General features: G+C 41.6%; 2 protein-coding genes across 2 annotated transcripts; one reads left to right on the forward strand and one right to left on the reverse strand.

Annotated features, from left to right (window-relative positions):
- Positions 1-58: 58 nt before the first annotated feature.
- On the forward strand, positions 59-4895 carry gtf2h2 (general transcription factor IIH, polypeptide 2). The gene is made up of 16 exons (XM_048243486.1): positions 59-258; positions 626-700; positions 860-937; positions 1060-1096; positions 1192-1278; positions 1450-1500; positions 1617-1671; positions 2119-2224; positions 2399-2489; positions 2838-2925; positions 3181-3288; positions 3455-3518; positions 3683-3786; positions 3908-4010; positions 4244-4283; positions 4375-4895. The coding sequence occupies exons 2-16, from the start codon at positions 645-647 to the stop codon at positions 4483-4485; spliced, it is 1179 nt and encodes a 392-aa protein (XP_048099443.1). The 5' UTR covers positions 59-258; positions 626-644; the 3' UTR covers positions 4486-4895.
- Positions 4863-22341, reverse strand: erap1b (endoplasmic reticulum aminopeptidase 1b). The gene is made up of 19 exons (XM_048243484.1): positions 22124-22341; positions 21170-21720; positions 20866-21004; positions 20508-20642; positions 20240-20360; positions 19541-19695; positions 19198-19311; positions 15977-16108; positions 15625-15756; positions 15332-15415; positions 14793-14950; positions 14531-14610; positions 13730-13913; positions 12600-12756; positions 12281-12465; positions 11862-12023; positions 6244-6384; positions 6069-6150; positions 4863-5968 (listed from the first exon to the last, which is right to left on the reverse strand). The coding sequence occupies exons 2-19, from the start codon at positions 21655-21657 to the stop codon at positions 5819-5821; spliced, it is 2799 nt and encodes a 932-aa protein (XP_048099441.1). The 5' UTR covers positions 21658-21720; positions 22124-22341; the 3' UTR covers positions 4863-5818.
- Between the last annotated feature and the right edge of the window lie 207 nt (positions 22342-22548).

Below are 22548 nucleotides of genomic sequence, written 5' to 3' on the forward strand. Positions count from 1 at the left end.
GAAATCCATAGGCTGAGGCTTCATGGCTTTATCATGCGATGCATAAAAGTTTCGATGGGAACATATTTCATGTTGCACTTGACCCGGAACTAGCAAAAGTGCATTTCAGGTTTCCGACCGGATTTAGAATAGTTACTCACGCATCCTTGCAAGCTCTTGTGTGTACTGTATGTGCAGTCTTATCGTTTTTGTCGTGTTATACATCCTTATTAAAACGTATCTCGCTACACCCTATCAAGTTTACAGTTCATATTAGGGGTAAGTAAGCGATATGCATGGCATTGTTTGTTTTTTTGTGCAAGAATATCCATTTTAGCTGTTCTGTTTCGTATAGTTAACGTAACACCAACCACCCACTTGTTAACTAAAGTTACATTCGTGTGCATTGCTGGTACGTTAACGGACTTTCAAGGTAGGCCATTAGATAGATAGATAGATAGATAGATAGATAGATAGATAGAGGGGAAATTCAAGGAGAGACGTAGAAAACAGATACGTCTATTCCTCTATCAAGGAAGGATGTTCTAGGATTACAGGAGAAATCGTAGACATAGTAGAACTTGTATAAGAAGCCACGTAGCGACCTGCCATTTCTTACGTATTTATGGGACTCTGTTTTGCAAAGGTTCTTAGATTTGAACAAAATGGATGAAGAACCGGAGAGAACCAAGAGGTGGGAAGGAGGTTACGAGCGGACGTGGTAAGTAGTTATTGACGTGTTTGTGATGTGATTGATGAGGGGTTGTATTTGGAACAACTGTTATCTTCCTTTTATTGTGCCTCTTGCTTGGATGCACGTCTACAGGCTAGGTGGATACACACAGCCTAAAAGTATTTTGTGTGTTTTTGTTTTCTACAGGGAGGTGCTTAAAGAGGATGAGTCTGGATCGCTGAAGGCCACAGTCGAAGAGATTCTTTTTCAGAGCAAAAGGAAAAGGTGGGGGGTTCCCTGAGATGGCATCACAGAGGAACCCTGTGGTGTCAAAATAACAACAGAATGAAATAATAATCAATATTTTCATACTTTCCTCATTTCAATGATCTTCTCTTACATGCCAGGGTCATTGAGAGCCATGGGCAGGTTCGACTTGGGATGGTGAGCGTTGAACGTTTCTCTTACCAGACTCTCTTGTATGACTTTACAGGTCTCACTTTAATAACCTGTAATTGTCATGGTTTGTCTTATTGAAGATGCGGCACCTGTTTGTTGTGGTGGATACTTCCCGGACCATGGATGACCAGGACTTAAAACCTAATCGCCTGACCTCTACCCTAAAGGTGAGAGAGTGACTTAGCACAGTGGTAGCTTTTTTGGTGTGATAATGTCTGTTATGAAATACACTTAGATAGATAGATACTTTATCTATCTAACTAACTAACTAATCTTCTCCAAAGTCTCCATTCCAAAATTGCATGTTTTATTTTTATGGCAATGTCTTAATCCCACAGCTACTGGAATTTTTTGTGGACGAGTACTTTGACCAGAATCCGATCAGTCAGGTAAGGTTTATGTCTAGTTTCTCAGTGTTATGCTCATCGTGTATATCCTTGCTGTTCTTACTTTTCTCATTACTGTTGCTATTGATGTATTCATGGCCCATGTCATTGTCTTACAGATCGGAATTATAACCACTAAAAACAAGAGGGCAGAGAAACTGACAGACCTTGCTGGTGAGTTCATCTCAAGACATGCTGAAATTGGCTCAAGACGGGCTCAAGACGTGCTCAAACACAGATGTGTTCACTGTTTACCCGTGTTAGACCGTCTTGCTGTTTAACTATCGGAGATTGTATGATAACATTATTCAAATTATCGTCCTTAAGGACTATGTATTCTAGAGTTTATCTACTGTAAGTGCCATGGGATGAACTATCAACCACCAGCAATGACTAGTGCAAAACTATACTTCTAGATTCTAATCTCTAATTCTTTATGTTCCAGACTATGTTATCATGTTATGCAGCACACCGAGCCTTAACACACCTTTATCTCTCTCTCTCTCTCTCTCTCTCTCTCTCTCTCTCTCTCTGTCTCACACACACATACATGCACACACACATACACATAGTTATTTTACACATAGTGAGTTATCTTTATGCAATTTGTTTCATGGTCAGGTAACCCAAAGAAGCATATCACTGCCCTAAAGAAAGCGGTGGACACTACATGTATTGGAGAGCCTTCTCTCTACAACTCCATAAACCTTGCCATGCTGACGCTTAAGTAAGTCATATACACACAATAGTGGGGTGGCACCACTACGGGAATTTCAGAAGTAGTGGGAGTGGTTGTCCATAGCCCTCGTTAATCATTAGTTTGTGTGGATGTTGCTGTCTTGTTATACCATGTAAGTTTAGCTTAATTAAACTTTTCATTCATCTTTTCATTTTTGCTCAGACACATGCCAGGGCACACCAGCAGAGAGATTCTGATCATCTTCAGCAGCCTTACTACATGTGACCCTGCAAACATTTATGATCTCGTAAAGGTGTGTTTAAAATGTCAAAAGCAGAGCAGAGTATACAAATTTAGATTTCTAAAAAGTGGCCATCCTTTAAAGGTGCGGTTTACAACTATATTCTAATACATTTTGTGTCAATTGCAGGTAATTTGCAATGACTTCTTTGCAATGTTGCATCTTAATCAAAGACCCCATTTTTAAGCCAGTGTATGTTGAAAGGAACAGTCTTGCTATGTTGTGTATTCTACTAGAACCTGAACTTGAATGGTCAGGTTATACTGTCATGCTGACCTGACAGGACATGTTATGCAAAGTAACTAAGAAATACTGTCACTTTCAGTTTGCTTGTCTTACTGTGTTTGTCTCATGTCCCAGACTCTGAAAGCCCTGAAGATCCGTGTGTCTGTGATAGGCCTGTCTGCAGAGGTGCGAGTGTGCACCGTCCTCACGCGAGAGACGGGGGGTGAGCATCAGCAACACACGATGGCCACAGACAGAACTTTATCATTATTATCTAGAATACTTGGTCATTTTGAGCAATTTCTCTATTAAATGTTTTTTTTGTGTGAACTTTACCAGGTTTTAAAGTCTGGTTGTTGATTAAGTTGATGAATATATGAGTTAATTATTTCATCCATTTATGAGTGATTCATTTATTGAAATATCAATCGACCGACCAATTAAACATTTTCACTGTTATTTGTAATGTTAACTGTAGGGACCTACAATGTGATCCTGGATGAAAGCCATTTCCGTGAGCTGTTGATGCTGCAAGTGAAGCCTCCCCCAGCCAGCTCCTCTTCTGAATGCTCCCTCATCCGCATGGGTGAGTCTTGTAAATACCTTCCACTCCCGCAAATGATCGTTATTACTATAGGTGTAGCTTCCAGCACAGCTAATATCATGCTCAAGTGGTACTCTGTAAATTCAAATTGTTTTTGTTATGTAAATGTAAGATGCCTAATGCTCACAGGGGACTCCCTCTTTTGCAGGTTTCCCACAACACATCATTGCTTCCACATCAGATCAAGAAGCCAGGCCATCCTTCAGCATGGCGTAAGTGGGGATTTTTTAACAGCTAGAGGACTGCATGGAACAATTAACTGAATTAGACAGAAAGTGTATTAGATAAGAATCAGACTCCTTTGGAAACTCATGGAAACTATGCTGTGTTTTCTTGTGTAAAAATGATGAGTAATGTGTTTGGTGTGATTCTCTAGGCACTTGGATAGCACTGGCGGTCCTGGACTGAGTCTCGGAGGATACTACTGCCCCCAATGCAGGGCAAAGTACACCGAATTACCCGTGGAGTGCAGAGTTTGTGGTAAATGTTTATTGCATTTGGAGTAGGAGACATATGCCATTTTTACAGAAATGTGTTGACCAACATGATGATGATTATGATGATTAGGTGACCGCCATTCCCCTCGTCTCCTTGTCCACAGGCCTGACATTGGTGTCTGCACCTCACCTGGCACGATCCTTCCACCATCTCTTCCCCCTGGATGCCTTCAAGGAGAGTCCCCTGGAGGAGCATGCAGGAGAGAGGTACACCCCACCCCCACACAGGGGTTTAGCGCACTGTATGCTGTATGTGTTCTCTCTGTATATCAATGCTTTTAGTGTGGGATTTCCTACTCATATTTTGTAGTGTTTACAAACATGTGTTTGTGGCACGTTGACCGAAACTGCCATGTGGGTTGTTTGTTTTCACTCAAGCCTCGTGTTTAACTGAGTATGATGAGCAGTGGAAATCCTGACGTTGCGTTTTGCTTTCCCAGGTTTTGCCAAGCCTGTCAAGGTGAACTGAAAGACCAAAGTGTAAGTGCCAGCCCTTCAACTGTCCTTTGCATTGCCATGGACTCTCCTGATGACCCTAAACAAACTCTCTATCCTCCGCTTGTTTGTGTAGGTGTTCACTTGCCCTGTGTGTCAGAGTGTGTTCTGTGTGGAATGTGACCTCTTCATCCACGACACCCTGCATTGCTGCCCCACCTGCCTGCACAACCAAGGAGCGTCCTGACCGCTGCCCAGCTGGATTTTGGACATGCGTGTGCAGGCGCCTCACCTGGACACATCTGGACAGGCAGAGCTGAAAGGGAAGCTCTCCCTAAGCTCAGTGGACTCAAGTGGGCCATCAGAAGAGAGACACTTAGCCAGAATCTCAGAAGTGGTGCTGATGAACATGAGGCACACCACTGTGAGACTATGTTGCCCTCTGTGCTCATTCTGCCACTTTGTTATGTGTGCCTCCATTTTGGCCTTAGGGTTAAACAAAACATGGAGGCGCAGAGCAGCCATTAGCAGATGGACAAAGATACTGATCATGGAGTCATGGATCCATCTAATGGGAAGCAAAGGACTACACAAGGAATGACAAAAATTAAGCACATTCTGTGGTCAATAAAAAAAATCTTTGTTTACCGAAATGTACCCTCTGGGCGTCTTGGAGCTCATTTTAATGAGAAGCAAACATGTTATGTGAACACAATTCATGAAAAGCTTGAGATTGGTGGGCTAGTAGCAAAGCTTTGAAGCAACACACCATTGTTTAGATCTAAACAAAACATCTATTCAACACAGATAAAAAACAAAGAAAGGGTTTTGGGTTGTGAAGCCCATCTCTGAGAAAAGTCACTAAGGAGAAGCAAAAAGCCCTCCGTTAACACCACTGTTGATTGCAGGCCTTGACACACAACAAAATACAACTGAAACAATATAGCTGCACCACTTCATCAGAAGTACACTCAGCGCCCGTTTCCTGTACATGGAGTAAGCATAAAAGCTTTTACTCAATGGAGACCTCCACTGAAGTTCTCATTTAATCCAGGATTAGACTTAAGGCCTATTCACACCAAAAAACGATAACTATAACCATAACGATAAAAGCGTTCACACTGAACAACACAAGTCTCTCCTTGTGTTAATGAATGTGACGGTTAAAATTTGATGGGTTCTGATTGGCTATTAGCTTTTTATCGTTCTGAAAATCACTCTGAAAGTGATCCCCAACGATATCGTTCATGTCGTTATCTTTATAGTTTATGTGTGAACATTGTCATTTATATCAACGAGAACTATATTTATTTATAGTTATCTTTATCGTTCTTGGTCCATGTATGGGAAACTGACCCTTCTGTCATGATTCAGAATTACCTTTCATTGGGGATGGCTCATATAGGATTAGAAGTGCAGTCATAATTTTACACAAAATTTCACAAACAAATTTAATTTGGCCTACAAATGTACCATATCAAACCATTCAACTACATACTTCAGTGCTCATTCTTTTGCACTCTCACAGAGAAGTTCAAAATCCAGTGCTTCTACAAATCTGTATAATGATTCTTCACATCTTACAGCCCGTTTTGGTTCAGCCAAGCCTGCAACAGAGGGAGGTTCCTATCCGTCCACCGGATGTTCTCTTCGATGTTCTCATAAGCCTGCTGAATGCATCTCAGTGCAGCACCCTTCTCCTCACTCAGTGAACCGAAGAATCCTCTTACCTAGGAAAGACGGTACACTTTACAAACATGGCCTATTTACAGTACAGCAGCTGCAGTGGAGTAAACCTGTTTGTGTTTGATGCAGCTCCAAGTCACTTACTTCATCCAACATGGACGTGGTAGAGTACTGACTGGTCACTCCAATGACCATGTGAGAGATGGAATGTGAGCCCAGGTCAAACCTACAAGTAAAGGAATTGAGCCGTAAAGAACAAAATAATACATGTTTTGTGTGTGTGCACATTTAAGACTCCAATAAACAGGGAGCCACTCACTTCTTCACAAGTGTTTCCCAGTTGACTTGGAGGAAATCCCATGCATGCTTGTAGCCTTTGGGGTTCCTGCTCACTGATGTAACGACGTACGGCAAGTCCTGGGTCTTCAACACCTCCCCTTCCAGACTCTGCTCCATTAGCCTGAGGACCAGCAAGACAGGAAGACATGAGAGAGAGGAAAGACGGGAAGAAATGAGAAAGACAGGAAGACATGAGAGAGAGGAAAGACGGGAAGACATGAGAGAGAGGAAAGACAGGAAGATATGAGAAAGACAGGAAGACATGAGAGAGAGGAAAGACGGGAAGAAATTAGAGAGAGGAAAGACAGGAAGACATGAGAGAGAGGAAAGACGGGAAGAAATTAGAGAGAGGAAAGACAGGAAGACATGAGAGAGAGGAAAGACGGGAAGAAATGAGAAAGACAGGAAGACATGAGAGAGGAAAGACGGGAAGACATGAGAGAGAGGAAAGACAGGAAGATATGAGAAAGACAGGAAGACATGAGAGAGAGGAAAGACGGGAAGAAATTAGAGAGAGGAAAGACAGGAAGACATGAGAGAGAGGAAAGACAGGAAGATATGAGAGAGAGGAAAGCCGAATGCATTTCAGTCACCAAGAGAGCCAGAGTACTTGGACAACTTCTAATAACCAGAGCCATATAAAGGTAGAGTTGCGACAACTCCATTGATACTAATGTTCCATTTTTTTCCAACAATGGCAGCTAATGGAAGCCTCAAATAGTTCCCCTTGCTACTAATAATAGCAGCAGTGCAGTTACAGCAGTATAGACTGTTTTTTAGCCAACATTTCAGACTCAGATTTACATTCCTTTGCCTCATCCAAAAATAATAATAATAACAGTAATAGTAGTAAAGTAATAGTAGGCCATCAATAGCCTAATTATAATAATAAACGATTTATGTATCGATTATGACTTTTCTGCTGCTCAGTCTATCAGTTCCTCATCAAATAAATTAAAAGAGGCTATAAGCCCAATAAATGTGCCACACGTAATAGCCGAATATAAGATCACCCTTGCCTATCCCATTGCAATTAGGCAGCACCAGGGCTTAATTTGAGCCGGAACACGACAGAACATAAATTACTGTTTGTGTAGTGTTCAATGTTGATTTCTTTCTTATTAGTCTTTAGAAATAGGGGAAAGATCAAACAGGATGCAACAAGCTAATCGAGGATTTGAAAGTGCTTTATCCACAATATTGGCCACAGGAGGGTGACGCGCTGTTCGGGGAGAGAGAAGTTGAGACGCTCTGCCAGCAGTTATGCATCGATAGCCCGCGGAATGTCATCAGGGCTTTCAGGGAATCCCACCTCTACCATCTCCTCCCCATTTGCCTTGTCGGCCCGCCTCTTGCCCGGTTCAACCCCTTTTCTTACGTGAGGTCATGGATTTCTAAAGGACAGGTGTAGAGAAAGAAGCAGGGTAATGGAGGCCGGGGGTCTGGATGCTGTATGGGCCATTTTGTACAAGTAGGCCTAGGCTACGGTAGGAAGAAATCGCGCTTCCACGCTGTATCTAGTTGATCATTGATCTGGGTGGTCATCATTGCAATATATAGCATACTTTAGCGCCGAGGCTATTAGCCCCTTGTTGGACTGTTTTGTTGGTTCCCCCCCTCCTGTTTTCCCGGTCTGTGTGCGCGCGTGAGTGTTTGTGTCTCCCGCTACCTCTCTGTGTCGTATTATGTGTCAGTTCCGATGTGTTTTGATTGGAGGGAGGTGTCCGGGGGGGAATAAGGGTTCCGATAGGTATTCAGACGTGTCAATCAGAAATGACTAATCATTCCACGCTGTATAGAGCTGGTAAGTCCCGCCCTTTGCTGGACCTCTACAAGGATACAAGGAAGTTTATTGTCACATGCATATAGTTACTGGAAGTAAGAAATGCAGTGAAATTATGTCTGGTGTCAGCCTATTTGTGCATTAATGGGGGGGTAGAAGAGGGGTTTAGTAGATTAAGTGGCAAGGGCTGCATAAAAAAAGGTGGGGGAGGATTGGGATTGGGTGGGGGGCACCAACAAGGAGCACCCAAGAGCAACAGGGGCAAGGAAAAACTCCCTTACCAAGGAAGAAACCTTGGGCAGATCCACGGCTCAAGGGGCTAACCCAACTGCTCTAGATTGAAAAATCGTTAATGCAAGTGAATGTGAGAAAATAATTATTTTCTGGTCCCGTTTGAATTTTGCCATGAATGTGAACATATGTTGTCTGTGAATTTTTAATATAAATTTTCGTGTAAAGAATGCTACAATTGTGAGCGGGTAGAAGTTTGATGCGGTTAAACTTTGTGTGAGAGCACTTTGTGGACTACAACTTTCCGCTAGACGACAGATCACTAGTTTCCCATAACAACCATCAGTTGGTCGAGATGTAGAGGGTTATTAAGATCGACTTTGAACACAGTGAACCATACAACTTTTTACAATCACACTGTATCATTAGTGTTAATGTGTTGAGTGAAGCTAGACATGTTTCAAATATTTTTTGTTACCATGTATGTTTATTCCTGCCGTTACAAAAACTAGCATCTCAGTTAATGTTAGCGATTAGAGCTAGCTCACGTCACAGGCGACATGTAGAACTCGTTATGTCTTTTCCACAACTGATTGCCGAAGAATCATATAATATACTGTCAAACTCGTGAACATGAAAAATTATATTAAAAAATTCACAGGCGACATATGTTCACATTCATGGCACAAATCAAAGCGGGACCAGAAAATAATTATTTTCTCACATTCACTTGCATTGACGATTTTTCAATCTAGAGGTCCAGCGGAAAGGGCGGGACTTACCAGCTCTATGTAGTTGATTATTGTTAGGTGGTCATCATTGCAATATATAGCCTATATGTTTTTATTTCGGCCTATATGCGTGTTTGTCTTGTTGTTGACGATAATTTGATAATGAATAGGCTAATTGGTTTTTTTTTTTTTTTTTTTTACATTTTACACCCATGCAGAGCAGTGTGTTGCAAGTTCTGAAGTTAATAAACATGGCCCTGGTGTACACACCGCGTTGTTAGGAGCTAGGTTTTTTTGTTGTTGGTCCGTAACCTCAAATCCACCCCGCCTTTGCGCTCCGGCACCTCCCACTTTACAAATCACTGCACTGGGCAGCACCACACCACCACGAACAAGCTGTCATTACGTTTTTGCGTTTAGTAGGCCTACAACTTTTATAACGTGACGTTTCTTGGGCATTTAGCTTCACCATCACGTCAAGTTGTAACGTATGCGCAATTAATGCTCATCTATGCTATGGATTTAAGTGGCTTAAAGGCAGCAAAAGTGGGATATAGTGCAAATGCTTCCCCAAAACAATTCCTCCATAACTGTGTATTTAATCGTTTGATATGTGGATAACTTTCAGTGGACTAAACAAAAGGTAAAGATTTTGTTATCACAAGGCTAGGTTCGTTATATGGCGAAGCATATAGCCAACTTTGTTTGCAGCAGTGAAGCTGAGTTTGTTGTTAACATTGTTGGTAACTGTCAGGGAATTTAACCCCAACATACAAGAACCACAACACGTAGTATGGCTTTGCCCACAAACTCTGGTACCAAGAGGAGAGCCTGCTAATGTAAGGAAGAATTCCTCACACCATCAGTCTCTGACTCTGCAGCCCAAAAGCTGTCTTTTATTGTACAGATGCACACAGAAAATAGGAAGCAAGACATAGCGACTTCATTGTGATACTCTTATCTCACCCACACACACACACACAGACAGGGTGCAGTTCCTGTCTGTCTGGGTGCACACTCAACTTGTACTCTCTGTTCTTAGAACTCAGCACAACATTTAACTTGAACTCTCTGTTCTTAGAACTCAGCACAACAATATTTCTGCTTACACAATTGGTTATACGATGATGATAATAATTTCCTTACAGTAACGTAAACGTTTCTTCAGTTAGGAGCAGTAGCCTACTGTTTTTTTTTTAATGTTGCATTCATTTTCATTGGCAAAAGCTATCCTAATATGCACGAGAACCTATTATAGATTTGAGGGAGCTGCATCAGCACGGTCATATTAACACTTGAGGCAGCCGTGGCCCACTGGTTAGCACTCTGGACTTGTAACCGGAGGGTTGCCGGTTCGAGCCCCGACCAGTGGGCCGCGGCTGAAGTGCCCTTGAGCAAGGTACCTAACCCCTCACTACTCCCCGAGCGCCGCCATCGTAGCAGGCATCTCACTGCGCCGGGATTAGTGTGTGCTTCACCTCACTGTGTGTTCACTGTGTGCTGTTTGTGTTTCACTAATTCACCGATTGGGTTAAATGCAGAGACCAAATTTCCCTCATGGGATCAAAAAAGTATATATACTTACTTATACTTATACTAGCCCAAGGATCGTGTAAACCCCATCCCCAGAAACCAGTTTCAAACCAAGCTTGCGCTGATATGATGCATGATCACTGATCAAATTGCTATTTTCTGACAGGATGAGCGCAACCATGCAGGTTCTCAAACTCTTTAGCCAGCATCTTAATGCTGTATTCACAGCACGGTGAATGACAAACGGTGACAAAATTTTGTTGTTATGAGTTCATAGCCTGGTTATTTATCAAGGACTATCACGTTTTATATGTTATTATGATCACTCGCATCGCATTACCATGGGGTTACTGTGTAGGTAATGCTACGGTTAACTTAACATGCCCACCATTACACTGGAGAGATGTTAGAAAACTTTTAAACTTTTTTTTTACTCTCCCGAGACGCTAGCTACTTAAGGTAGTTCGCTCATTATCTCAGATCAGTGAAGAACTACCAGAGAAAACATTGGGGAGAGAACTCAAACAAGTTAATGTTAGACTAGACTAGCTGTGTTACAGTTTCTCGTTGCAAAATTAAAATCTCCATGCGCTTTTGTAGGTTACACGCAGTCTCAAAAACACTGTTTACAGCTCTTGAGTCACGTAGAACTACTAGGTCATTTTTTTTTTATAACGATAATTTAGATAGGCCTAGGCTACACTTATGGGGTGGGTGCTATTGCGTTTTCTAAAGAATCTCCCGTCTTGGTTTTGTACAGAAATTAATATTTAGTGACACATATGTAAAAGGGAGAAAAAAGGTCAACTTCCAATATTTAGCAGGCTACAGTCTGGAATTTAATTTAATATTGTTGTAATGGTAGGATAACTACACAGTTTACACAATAATTACACTGTGTTATAAATATTGTACATCAATGCATTTATTGTCTGTCAATTACCCAAAATTGTGGCTCTGTCTCTCATTGAACAGTAGCTTATTTAATGCATTCTAATCCATTGTCAATCACTTCCGGGAACTTTTTGAAGTTTACATGAACCACGTACGTGACCTTAACGAATTTTGAACACCCATTGTCACAACTCTACCTTTATATGGCTCTGCTAATAACTAATCTGAAAGCAAAATTACAATTAATTCTATGAAAATACTCATTCATTCTATTATTTGCCATGCTGTTATAATGTGAATTTTGAGTCTAAGGGTTTCTGCTCTTGTTTATGTATATAACAGACACTTGCGAAATCGTAGTGGTTAACAATAAACTAAACCAATTAGGTTAGGACAGGGAAAAAGTCAAATTCAAATTGGCCTCACCATTTCAGCTTATGAGCAAGTGGACTGATAGTGAGGGCAGACTTGATGCGACTCTTGAGTGACGTGTACAGGCAGTGTTTGTATTTCTCCATGAGGAAGTCCCACCCCTCCTCTGTACGAGCTCCAACGGCAAACACAGCCATGTTGACATCAGTAGGAAGACTGCAGGGTTGAGAAGAGGTAAAAGGAGGCAAGGCAAATTTATAAAGATAAGACAATTCAATGTGCTTTATATGAATAAAAGCAAAACATTTTGAAGTCATTTAAAAGTCATTTAAAACATTGTAATTGTATGTTATCTTCGTAGTTAAACCTCCTTGAGTAGATAAAGATTAATTAAACAACCACAGAGAGACCCATTAAAAAACAGTTGAGTCTGTATCTGAGACTGTTGTAGTTTGTATTTGTCAATAACTGACCTCATATTGCCATCTGACTCCTTCCACTTTTGGAAGAGCTGGCTGGCTTTGTGGACACAAGGTGGGTGGCCACGGACGCAGGCGAACATGAGCAGGTAGCTGCGCAGCATCCTCTGAGATACCGATCCCTCATCGCTCCACTCCTGGCGGTCAATAAGGTCTCGGAAGAGCCACACAATGTAGCCCTGGAAATATAACCACTCTGTTAGTGTGTACAAGCACATAGCTACACATACCAAATGTCAAAAGCCATTACAAAACTGAAAATCCAAATAAGAAATTCAGCAAAATAATCCATCATCTATTTCCTGTGACGAACCTTCATCTGATTCTCCAGGTCCTCCATGTCTCTCTTCTCCATGAGCTTGTAAAGGGGCACCAGCTCACTGAGGCCCTGGGTCACTGGCATGATCTCAGTCTCTTTGCTCAGGTACAGGGAGACGTCCAGCGCTCTGTCCAGTGACATCTTCCCAACACTGAGGGATAAGTTAAGTTAAAGTTTACTTGAACTAAACTTAAATTAACTTGACATCACATAACAATGGAAAACAAGTTACTTAGACAGTCCAACCCAGTGGTTCAATTTTTTTCTGTCATTCCCCAGGTTGATAGGGGGGTATACTCCCCACTAGGGATGTAACGGTATGAAAATTTAAACTCACAGTTATAGTGACCAAAATTATCACGGTTTTCGTTATTATCGCGGTATTTTTAAGTGTGTTCAATATGTTCAGAAAGCACTAATAGGCTTACACAAGCTGAAATAGTTTCAAAATGTGTGACAGCATTTACTATACTACAAAATAGGCAAAACCTTATCAAAAGTGCAACATTTAAACAGGGACGCTGGAACTCGTTTTCACCTGGGGGTGCTCATAGAGGGGGTGCTGAGGGAGGGTAAAAATTGCTACTGAGGAGATTCTTTTATTTTGGTGCATTTTAAGGTGGCCTATTGCTACTGGAGAAGGGCATATTTTCATTCACATTCATAGGCCTACATCCTGACTGCACAAACAAACCTGGCTGAGCTGAGCATTCTTAATACATAGCATAGCGTTACCGTGGCATTGTGTGTTGTCCCACTCCCATTCACTTTTTCCTTGGTCATGTTTAATTGGCTTTGTGCCACAGTTAAATCCATCAAGTAGATAACAGAATCAGTAGGGTACCAGTTTTCTTTCAGGCCTACTGTATGTCAAAAGCAGGCTTGGATGAAGCTGGGAAGGATTAAACACACGGTTTCCACACCGTGGTAATCATCCGTGGTAATCATGATATTTGAAATAAAAACGGTAATTGTTCTCGTCAACATTTTTATCGCGGTTTACCATTATACCGGTAATCGTTACATCCCTACTCCCCACCACCGTTTCTATTGGGGTGCCCCCCGACACAAACTGTGGTTCTAACTCTAAATGCAGCTCTGTAGCAGGTCAGCTGGTGACTTACCTGACCAACTGGAATACGTTATTGATGAGACTGGCTCGGTCATTACTGCTGAGAGCGGTGTGGTTGCGTCGTAGGAGTTTGGCGATGGCATCCCAGTTAGCGTCGTCATAGTGCACTATGTAGTATCCACTCATGTCCACGTTAAACTTAATCCACTCTACCTCAGTAGGAAGATACAGCACATCTAGAGGACAGTGACAGGTTCAATATCAGATAAGGATTCATCTCAGGAAATGAACAAGGACAATTTGTTTCCAATTTGATAGACATTCAAATTTAGACTTACGTTACGGGGTTACGGGGTCCAGCAATTGAGTACTGTGATTACAGGACACTGTTGTGACCGATGCTAACAGGTAAACATTTTGGTTTCTTCTGAGTGGGTTTTCATAGGTGGATCCTAAATGTAGCATGATGCTACATGGGACACCTTTTTGAGCACTGTTGCCAGGCAACAAAACAACTACCGTATTTTCCGGACTATAAGTTGCACTTTTTTTCATAGTTTGGCTGGTCCTGCGACTCAGATGCAACATATATATATATATTTATATATATATATGTTTTTTTCCTCTTCATGACACATTTTTTGACTGGTGCGACTTATAGTCTGGAAAATACGGTAGTTCAGAAAGGATGAGTGCAAGTTGCCCACTTATGATTAAAGATCACCAGATAAAAATCTGTTGCCCAACATCAGTGGGTAAGTGTCCGAGCAACAACACTTATCACTGCCTGGCAACACTGCTCTAAAAGTGGCTCAGTGTATCAACGCCTTTAAAGTGAAATTAGGAAGCCAACCTGTTTTGGTCTTCAGGAGGAAACGATGCACAGTTGAGGAGTGGCTGGTGATGTATGTGAGTGGGACTTGCCACAGAAATCTGTCACACAAGAGACAGAAATATTGTCATCATTTGACCCTCTATCACCATTTACAGAAAACAATCAGTAAGGAAGACAACTATAGTGTATAACATAATACTAGTATTGAAACTGATACTACTAATGCTACTGGTAGGCTATGAATTCTTCAGGGTGCTGTTCGCATCAGGCCTGTACTCACTCTGATGTGTGTGAGGGTTTGTCACTCTTCAGGTAGCGCTCTTGACTCAGTCTGACCTCTCGACCTCTCACCTCCACAGTGACCAGAGGGAAACCTTCCTGCAGGGTCCAGCTCTCCATCACAGCCTTCACGTCCAGCTCGTCATCTCCATGCCACTTCTGCAACAGGAACCAGATACAGATCACAGTCACATCACACTGAATCCAATAAACGAAACTAGATAACTAATAAAGTAATTAACTAAAAATACCTATGGCTAAACACATTTTATTTTGTCATTTAGATTTTATACATATATTTAAGTAAAAACATCAACTTCATTACATTACATTACATTCTATAACTAAAATGTACTTTACATTTTGAAACTAGTAAAAAAAAATCCATTGCTTAAATGCCAAGTTGAAAACAGGGCCCATTTTGTCAAAACACTACTCAGAATTAAATTCACACAACCCCACACCAAAGTATCAGAACACCTAGATCATTTGCAAAATGAAACACTTCAGTCAAACATGTATGAAAAACTGTACACTCACAGATGCTCCAGACTGTGCTCCTGCGCGTGAACAGTACCCGCCATCTGTAAATCTGCCCTCATCCATACCATCAGACTCACAGATCTGTTACAGAAATATGCACGTCAGCAACACAGGCAATAAAACAAACAAACAAAAGTATCTCAAGTCATCATATCTCAAAAGTATCTCAAGTGATCATATCTTATCACTTACCTCTACATAATTATGTATCTCTACTTAATTAAGTCATAGTATGTATTAATCAAATAATCACACAAACACAGAAACATGAAGTATGCACATAAGCTTACATTAGTCAAGCTCTCCCAGAGATGACGATTGACTGTGTTCTGGAAGCTGTATCGCTTCAGGTAGCGAACGATACCCAGTTTGAAGGCCTCTGGAGTGAGGAAATCTCTCAGCATGTGTAAAATACAAGCACCCTAAAACAATATTTAAAATGTTAAAACAGACTAAGGACATGTTTCTACTCAAATTTATAATTATACATATTATACAGTAAGTCAAACAAGTTCATTTTTGTTATTGTTTTCCACATCAAATGTCATTTTTATATACTTCAGCATTAAACTACCTTGCTTGTGTTAACTCTGTCAGACACACAGTCTACACTTATGTATTAGAATTGAGGTTCATGGGTACCTTGTCATAAGACACATCATCAAACATCTCTTGGATTTGAGCGGGGTTCTCCACTTGGGTAGACACTGGGTGAGATGAGGGTAGAGAGTCCACCTCCATAGCCTCAAAACATTTCCCCAAGAAGTAATCCTCCTGTTCAATGCATACAAACAAGGATTGACTAAGGATCACCAACATTTTCCTATTTTAATGACACAGACCTTTAAAGTAAAAGAAAAGTTTTAAACATCCAATAATAGTAACAGCTCTGTATACACAAAGCAATTGTGTAGATGTGGGACAGTGAATGCTGCGATGTTGCTTTAATAACAGGGGCGGAGTGGGGCACTAAATATTACTGGGAGATTCCAAGCTCCAGCGGCCCCCTCGAGACTAATGGGAGTGAGACCAACTTGGTCTATTCCTATTGAGAATGAGGAGATGTCGTCACAACACAGCACCCCGCCCCCGAGATCACGACATCCGTCATTTTATAAAGGATACCCACCAGAACGCGTTCATTGTTTGTGTTGTTAGCAGAGGAGGTTGTTGTGATTCCACACTACTCTAAGATGCCTGGAAGACACTGCTGTGTGAACAAACTGCTACTGTGTGTCACACGATTGTCGTGGAAACCTTTAGAAACCATGGGTTGCGTTTTTTTGGTTTCTCCACATGAAAAAAAGATGAGGCTGCAGTCGATGTCTGCCAAACTTTGACAAGTGCGACGGCACAACACTACAGCTGCATGCTAAGGGGAAGAGATCCTGGCTACTTAACATGTGTTGCGGCTGTTCATCTTAAATCTTCAGAAGTCTGTACCTGTCTCAAATGTACAAATGTAGTATCTCATATCTGCATGTCAGGTCATCATAGTGAAAGTGGGGGGAAAGTCCAGGCTGCTGGAGGGTGCAGGAAATCACTTTCACACACAGCTACTGTATACAGCATCCAGGGGCGTCACTAGACCTTATTCACTGGGGCACGTGCCTTAGTAAAAGTCTCCAGTGCCCCAGTAAAATTCTAGCGCGGCTTTAGCTGGAAACGGCATTCATGAGCGCATCTCCGTGCCTGCTTTATTCATGGCTCGAGCCTGTCACTTACCAGCCAATAGAAAAAAACAAAGGAATAAAGAAAGGGGCCATAATAGCCAATCAGGAAATAGCAACTCTGTAGCTGGCTAAGATTGAACGCAACAACCAATGAAAATCGTTCACATGATTCTTCCGAGTGTTTTGTTGTACTGCACACACATACACTGTGGAATCCGCTGGAGCTCGTTACATCACTTTGAGCATAGAGTAAGTCGTCCCCTGTTTAATGTTACAACAAATTCACAACTTGTTTGACAGAAAAAATGACAAGTTGATCGCTGTTAGAGAGTGTTACCCACATAACTAGCATCTGTTTTTCAATGCTTAGCGTCATTGTAGCCTAAATTTAGCAACAGTTTACCAGCTTGTGCTCTCTCCCTCACACACACACTCACACCATGCGTAGGCTGCATGCACACATGCGGACAATTAATAAGGATCTATATGTATACTGTAGAGAGAGACCTGTATAAGTAGCCTATACTGTTTGAGAAGCCGTCCTACTGTAAAACTAAACATAGCCTTCTGATAAACTATTCAGAGATGGACATCAGAAAATTCTTCCTGAACAGAGGCAGAGGGAGAGGAACAGTGAGGAGGATGAGGGAGGTATGATAATTTTGCCCACATTAACGGTAACATTAACATTTATGCTGGTAATAGCCAGTGCTGTGATTTAATCAATGGTTTAATGGCAAACTTAAATAAGTTTGCTGCATTTGCAAATGTAGCCTATAATAATATACACAGAATCAGAGTAGCCATCTGTGTAGATTATTATAGGCTACATTTGCAAATTATCACCAAAAGTCAGTATGAAGGCTTTAGTAGGCTATTTAAGCTACAAAGAACTGCAGTATTGCCAGGATGTCTATAGGACCCTTGCCTGGGAGGGAAGTATATCTCAATTTTGACTAAAAATAAGCTTCCCTTGTGTTAGTAGGAAAGCCTATGAAATTCATGCAGTGAGTATAGGCCTTAGACTTATGCCTATGTGTTTGGATGTTGCTGGATAGTGGCTGCTACAACAATTGAGGGTTGGAGGAGGAGGAGGCGGAGAAGAGGGTCGAAGAGAGGGGAGAAAGAGCACAGGCTGGGCAGTCCAATACCAGGCAGGAGGAGGAGGAGGAGAGAGACAGGCAAGAAACGGATGAGGACATGATGGGGGCTAGACGTAAAACTATTCAGAGTATGGAGGAGGATGTCTGTGACCTAGGGGAGATATGTGATGGTCCAAATCAGGCTAGCCATTTATTTCATATTTGCGCACAGTTCTTTTTTTTTTTTTTTAATGTTGGGGGCCTGTGCCCCAGCAAAGCTCTAGGTCTAGAATCGCCCCTGACAGCATCATGAGTTTAATGTATAACTTAAGGAAAATTCCGTTTTTTAGCACTTTAAGGCCCTTTTCTGGTTTGTTTTGGATGAACTAGAGTGGTGGACACCGAAATTTTGACGATTGGTCCTGTTGATTGGTCCTGTTCGTTGATGTTCCAAAACAAGTAGCGTAGCGAAATACAGTTTCTGTCGTGTTTTATTTGGCATTTTGTAAAATCCCATTGATTTCTGTTGGAAGAATCATTGCACGTTGATATTTCTGCGCCACCGTCTATGCTTCAGGTTCAAATATTGAGCGGAAGTTTATACGCGGTTGTGAGGTGTCTGAAAAAATAGTTCAACAATAGCAAATAAGACGGCTGGAAATCATACATTGCGCCGATATATTTTATTTTAATAATTAACGAACACCACTAACCACTCGGTGAGTTGCAGAGTTTTGAAAACGAACGTTAAGGGTTGTTTTAGGACATGTTTGAGTAGCCTACTACAGTATGCCCATTGGCAGCCACCCTGAGCAGTCAAAGGCGATTCAAAACGAGTCAGAAAAGTCGAGACAGGACCAATCGTCAGAATTTCGGTGTCCACCACTCTAGTTCATCCAAAACAAACCAGAAAAGGGCCTTAAAGTGCTAAAAAACGGAATTTTCCTTTAAGTTTAATTTCACCACTGGTTACTCCCCTCAGATTTGTAAAGTGAACTGAGAGTACCCAGACCAATATCCAATGACTACATCATTTACCTGACATAACACACATGTAGTGGTATTTGCATCCTAAACTGAATTCTAGGATTAAAGAAATTACTCTCACCACTTGGAGCTCTGGGTTGGTGATGTTGACAGACACAAACTCCATAAATTTGGCAAACCCCTCATTCAGCCAGAGGTCATTCCACCACTGCATGGTCACCAGGTTCCCAAACCACTGACAAGGATAAATGGGGAGGCATATCAAGGGACCGTTTCAGAAATGTGAGGAATTACGCAAACAGTATGTTTCAGGAACCCAAACAAAACATCCTAAGAGCCAGTAATGTTTGAATGTTGGCAGGGTTACACTCAAACCAATATTATGTTCTGCACGGCACACATTTTAAATCTGCATTTTTAACTGTTAAAACACATACTGTATGAGACAGACATGACTTAAACACCTGATGTGCCAGCTCATGGGCAATAATCATAGTGATGCCCAGCTTGTCCGATGCAGAGGACTTCTCAGGGTCATAGAGCAGAGCTGTCTCCCTGTATGTTGTTAGACCCCAGTTTTCCATGGCACCTGCCTGGAAATCAGGAATAGCAGCAAGGTCTAGGAAGGAAACAATATACTCATAAGAACCGAGTTGTGAGGAGGGGTTATTATCAAAAATATCTGACAAATTTCATTAACAGTCTCAAGGCATTATGTTCATTTCTTCACTACTAGACCATATCAGTACTTTTGGGGAAACAATTATTTGTTTTTGGTAATATGGCAATTATTGTCAGTTTGCACTTCCAGTGATTCTCATACATTGACTTACTTGTGGCGGCCCACCACAATATCAACTTTGACCACCACACAATGATTTGCCATGTTGTACTATTTAAATTGGATGAAATCCTTTCATTGTAGAGCTATGGGCACCTTTGCAAAGTCTCTCTCTCTCTCTCTCTCTCTCTCTCTCTCTGCCCCTCCTCTGCATGCACGTTTAAAGAAAACATTGTCATTTGTGCAAGGATTGTTGTTGGCATAGAAGATGACTGGTTAAATTGTGATTAAATCAGGTTAGCATCATAAACATGCTGCACAAAACTGTTGCAACCGCCACCACAAATAGAACTGAATTCTGTGGGAAACACTGACTTCCTACCTTGTTTGGGAAGAGGGTAGGGTATGTCAAAGTAATCATCATAGAAGTCAAGGAGTCGAGCTGCAGCGTGAAGTGCAAATTCAGCCTGGCCAATCTTCTCAGGGACAGTGTAAACTGAAATCTAGCTCCACGAAAGTTTGGGGAAAAAATTAGTAAGGGACCTTTCGTACTGTGGAAAATTAGACTGAACTGAAGCATTTATGTCCTCTAGCTGTAGCGAGAGGTGGCTGGAAATTTGGAGAATATGAAATAAAGGAAATGACCAAACCTTGATGCCGTGTTCACTGGTCTTGCTGATGGACTGGAAGTCAGATACAACGTATGCCACCAGGTACGTGCTCATCTTCACACTCACATCGAATTGGTCTTCAAACAGGCCACCTGGCAACTCCAGTGTCTTTATCTGGACATAAAACAAGAGAGGATAAATTAATAAAGGTGTTTTCTATATAATTCTATATAATTTCTATATAAGTTACTGTCTGGAAGCTAAAAATAATACACATGGTGTTGTTGATACAGAATCAGGGTATTTGTAAGCAGGAACTCAATAAACTAACAGCTATGTGCAAACACCTTTTGAGACTTGATTCATAGTAGACATTCTGTAACATCACAAGCCCTACCTTGGGCATGTTGGAGAGAGCAATATGCCGACCTTCCCGTCGAATTCGAATGGAATAGCTTGACTTGTAGGCAGGCTCATCGAAACAAGGGAAAGCAGCTCTGGCGCTAGTTGCTTCAAACTGAGTCGAGGCCACAAACCTGTAAAGTTAGTGAGCAGTGAGTAATAGTATCATATCTCTCTTCATGTAAATCATGTAAATTCCATTTCCTTGACAGGCCAACTGTTAAAATGGATGGGAGCATTATTCTCCAAATCAAGTAGGTTGATATTTTTGATAGAAGGATAGAAGTATTTTACCCTACCTGACCTCGTCGTTGCTGGTGCGGTATGAACTTTTGTAGAAACCATGAAAGCTCTCTGAGAGGTTGGCTGCAAACTTCAGATGGATAGTGTAGATGTTATTGGCCCTAAATAAGACACTGTCTGACAGGAGCGCAATCTGTTGGGAAGCAGGATACTCAAGGACCTGCAATGGCCCACCCACACTGCCATCTGACTTCAACAGGGCTGCATTAGAAATCTGGAGGTCCTTGCTGTGCAAGATGATGGTGCTGCAGTCTTTATGAACGTCAAACTTGATGTCCACTTCTCCTGTGAAGTCTAGGCTGGTCAGGTTAGGGTGGATGAGAAGGTCATAGTGCAGTGGTTGAACATTATCTGGAAGTCTCATGCTGTTCCATGGAAATGGTTGACCATTGCTGGCTGTGGGAGTTGGGCCATCTGCTTGTCTGGCTGCTGCTAATGGTGTGAAGAGCAGCACGAGTGAGGTCACCACAGTGAGTGGTGACATGGTGGTTATGAAGTCAAGCCTGATGGTTTCAACTGTTGGTGATGAAAGTGAAGTGTGCCAGCCCTAATACAAAAGTCAATCAATCAACCACGTTGGTCATCAGAGAAATTACTAAATCGAAACTAAAACAAACATGACGAGACCTGAACTTCTTACACGGTAGCAACATGACAATGCAACTTTCAGTAAACTTAATTTAACCGCTCACATAATCGACACAAACTCTACTTTTTAGGCAAAGCAGTTGAAATTAATAACACCATTCCCTTGAGCTCGAATGCGACATAGTAGCTTAAGGTAACCATAACACGATGCTGCTTCAGATATTCTCATTGGAGAAGCATTTAGCCTACATTTCCCAAATAGAATACAGAGTATGTCTTATGTTATCCTACACATTATGAAACAAGGCTAAATGTCTTGATAGCAATTAAAAAGCAGATATAGGTTACATGCGACAACTCACACTTTTTTGAAAGAGGCGGCAGGCAGTGGAGGCTGAAACGTTAGCTCTTTTCCTGGACGAAAGTGAAAGTCAGCTGCAGGACTTGGCATTATGGGAAAAATACGTTACATGGTTTTTAAAATTAATTCATACATTTAAAATGGGCATGCAGATCACTCTGTGCATTTCTGTGAAAATATGTCTTGTCAAAAAACTAGCCTCTCATGCTTCCATGCAAAATCCTAACAGGAAGTGCAGAGAATGTCTGTAGACAGGCTCTGATGCAACTGACTTTTTCTGTCGATAGGTGGCGGTAATATTCTGTATGGAGGCCAAGTGGATGGTTGCGTATAGGTGAAAGCTAGCCTAGAAATCTAGACGCACCCTAGCGGCAGCTGTCAGGGCTAGTCTAGCAACTCTCGTTGGCTTGTGAGCTCGAAAAATTA

Source organism: Alosa alosa, chromosome 5, assembly GCF_017589495.1.
Source record: "Alosa alosa isolate M-15738 ecotype Scorff River chromosome 5, AALO_Geno_1.1, whole genome shotgun sequence".
Taxonomy (NCBI): Eukaryota; Metazoa; Chordata; class Actinopteri; order Clupeiformes; family Clupeidae; genus Alosa; species Alosa alosa.

Coding starts and splice junctions, on each gene's coding strand:
- gtf2h2 (XM_048243486.1), top strand. CDS start 645: ATGGATGAAGAACCGGAGAGAACCAAGAGGTGGGAAGGAGGTTACGAG. Junction 2,490..2,837: donor ACATTTATGATCTCGTAAAG/GTGTGTTTAAAA, acceptor CTCATGTCCCAG/ACTCTGAAAGCCCTGAAGAT. Junction 3,787..3,907: donor CGTGGAGTGCAGAGTTTGTG/GTAAATGTTTAT, acceptor CCTTGTCCACAG/GCCTGACATTGGTGTCTGCA.
- erap1b (XM_048243484.1), bottom strand. CDS start 21,657: ATGTCACCACTCACTGTGGTGACCTCACTCGTGCTGCTCTTCACACCA. Junction 14,611..14,792: donor AAACCCTCACACACATCAGA/GTGAGTACAGGC, acceptor CTTGTGTGACAG/ATTTCTGTGGCAAGTCCCAC. Junction 6,385..11,861: donor CTTGCTCATAAGCTGAAATG/GTGAGGCCAATT, acceptor GCTGGTCCTCAG/GCTAATGGAGCAGAGTCTGG.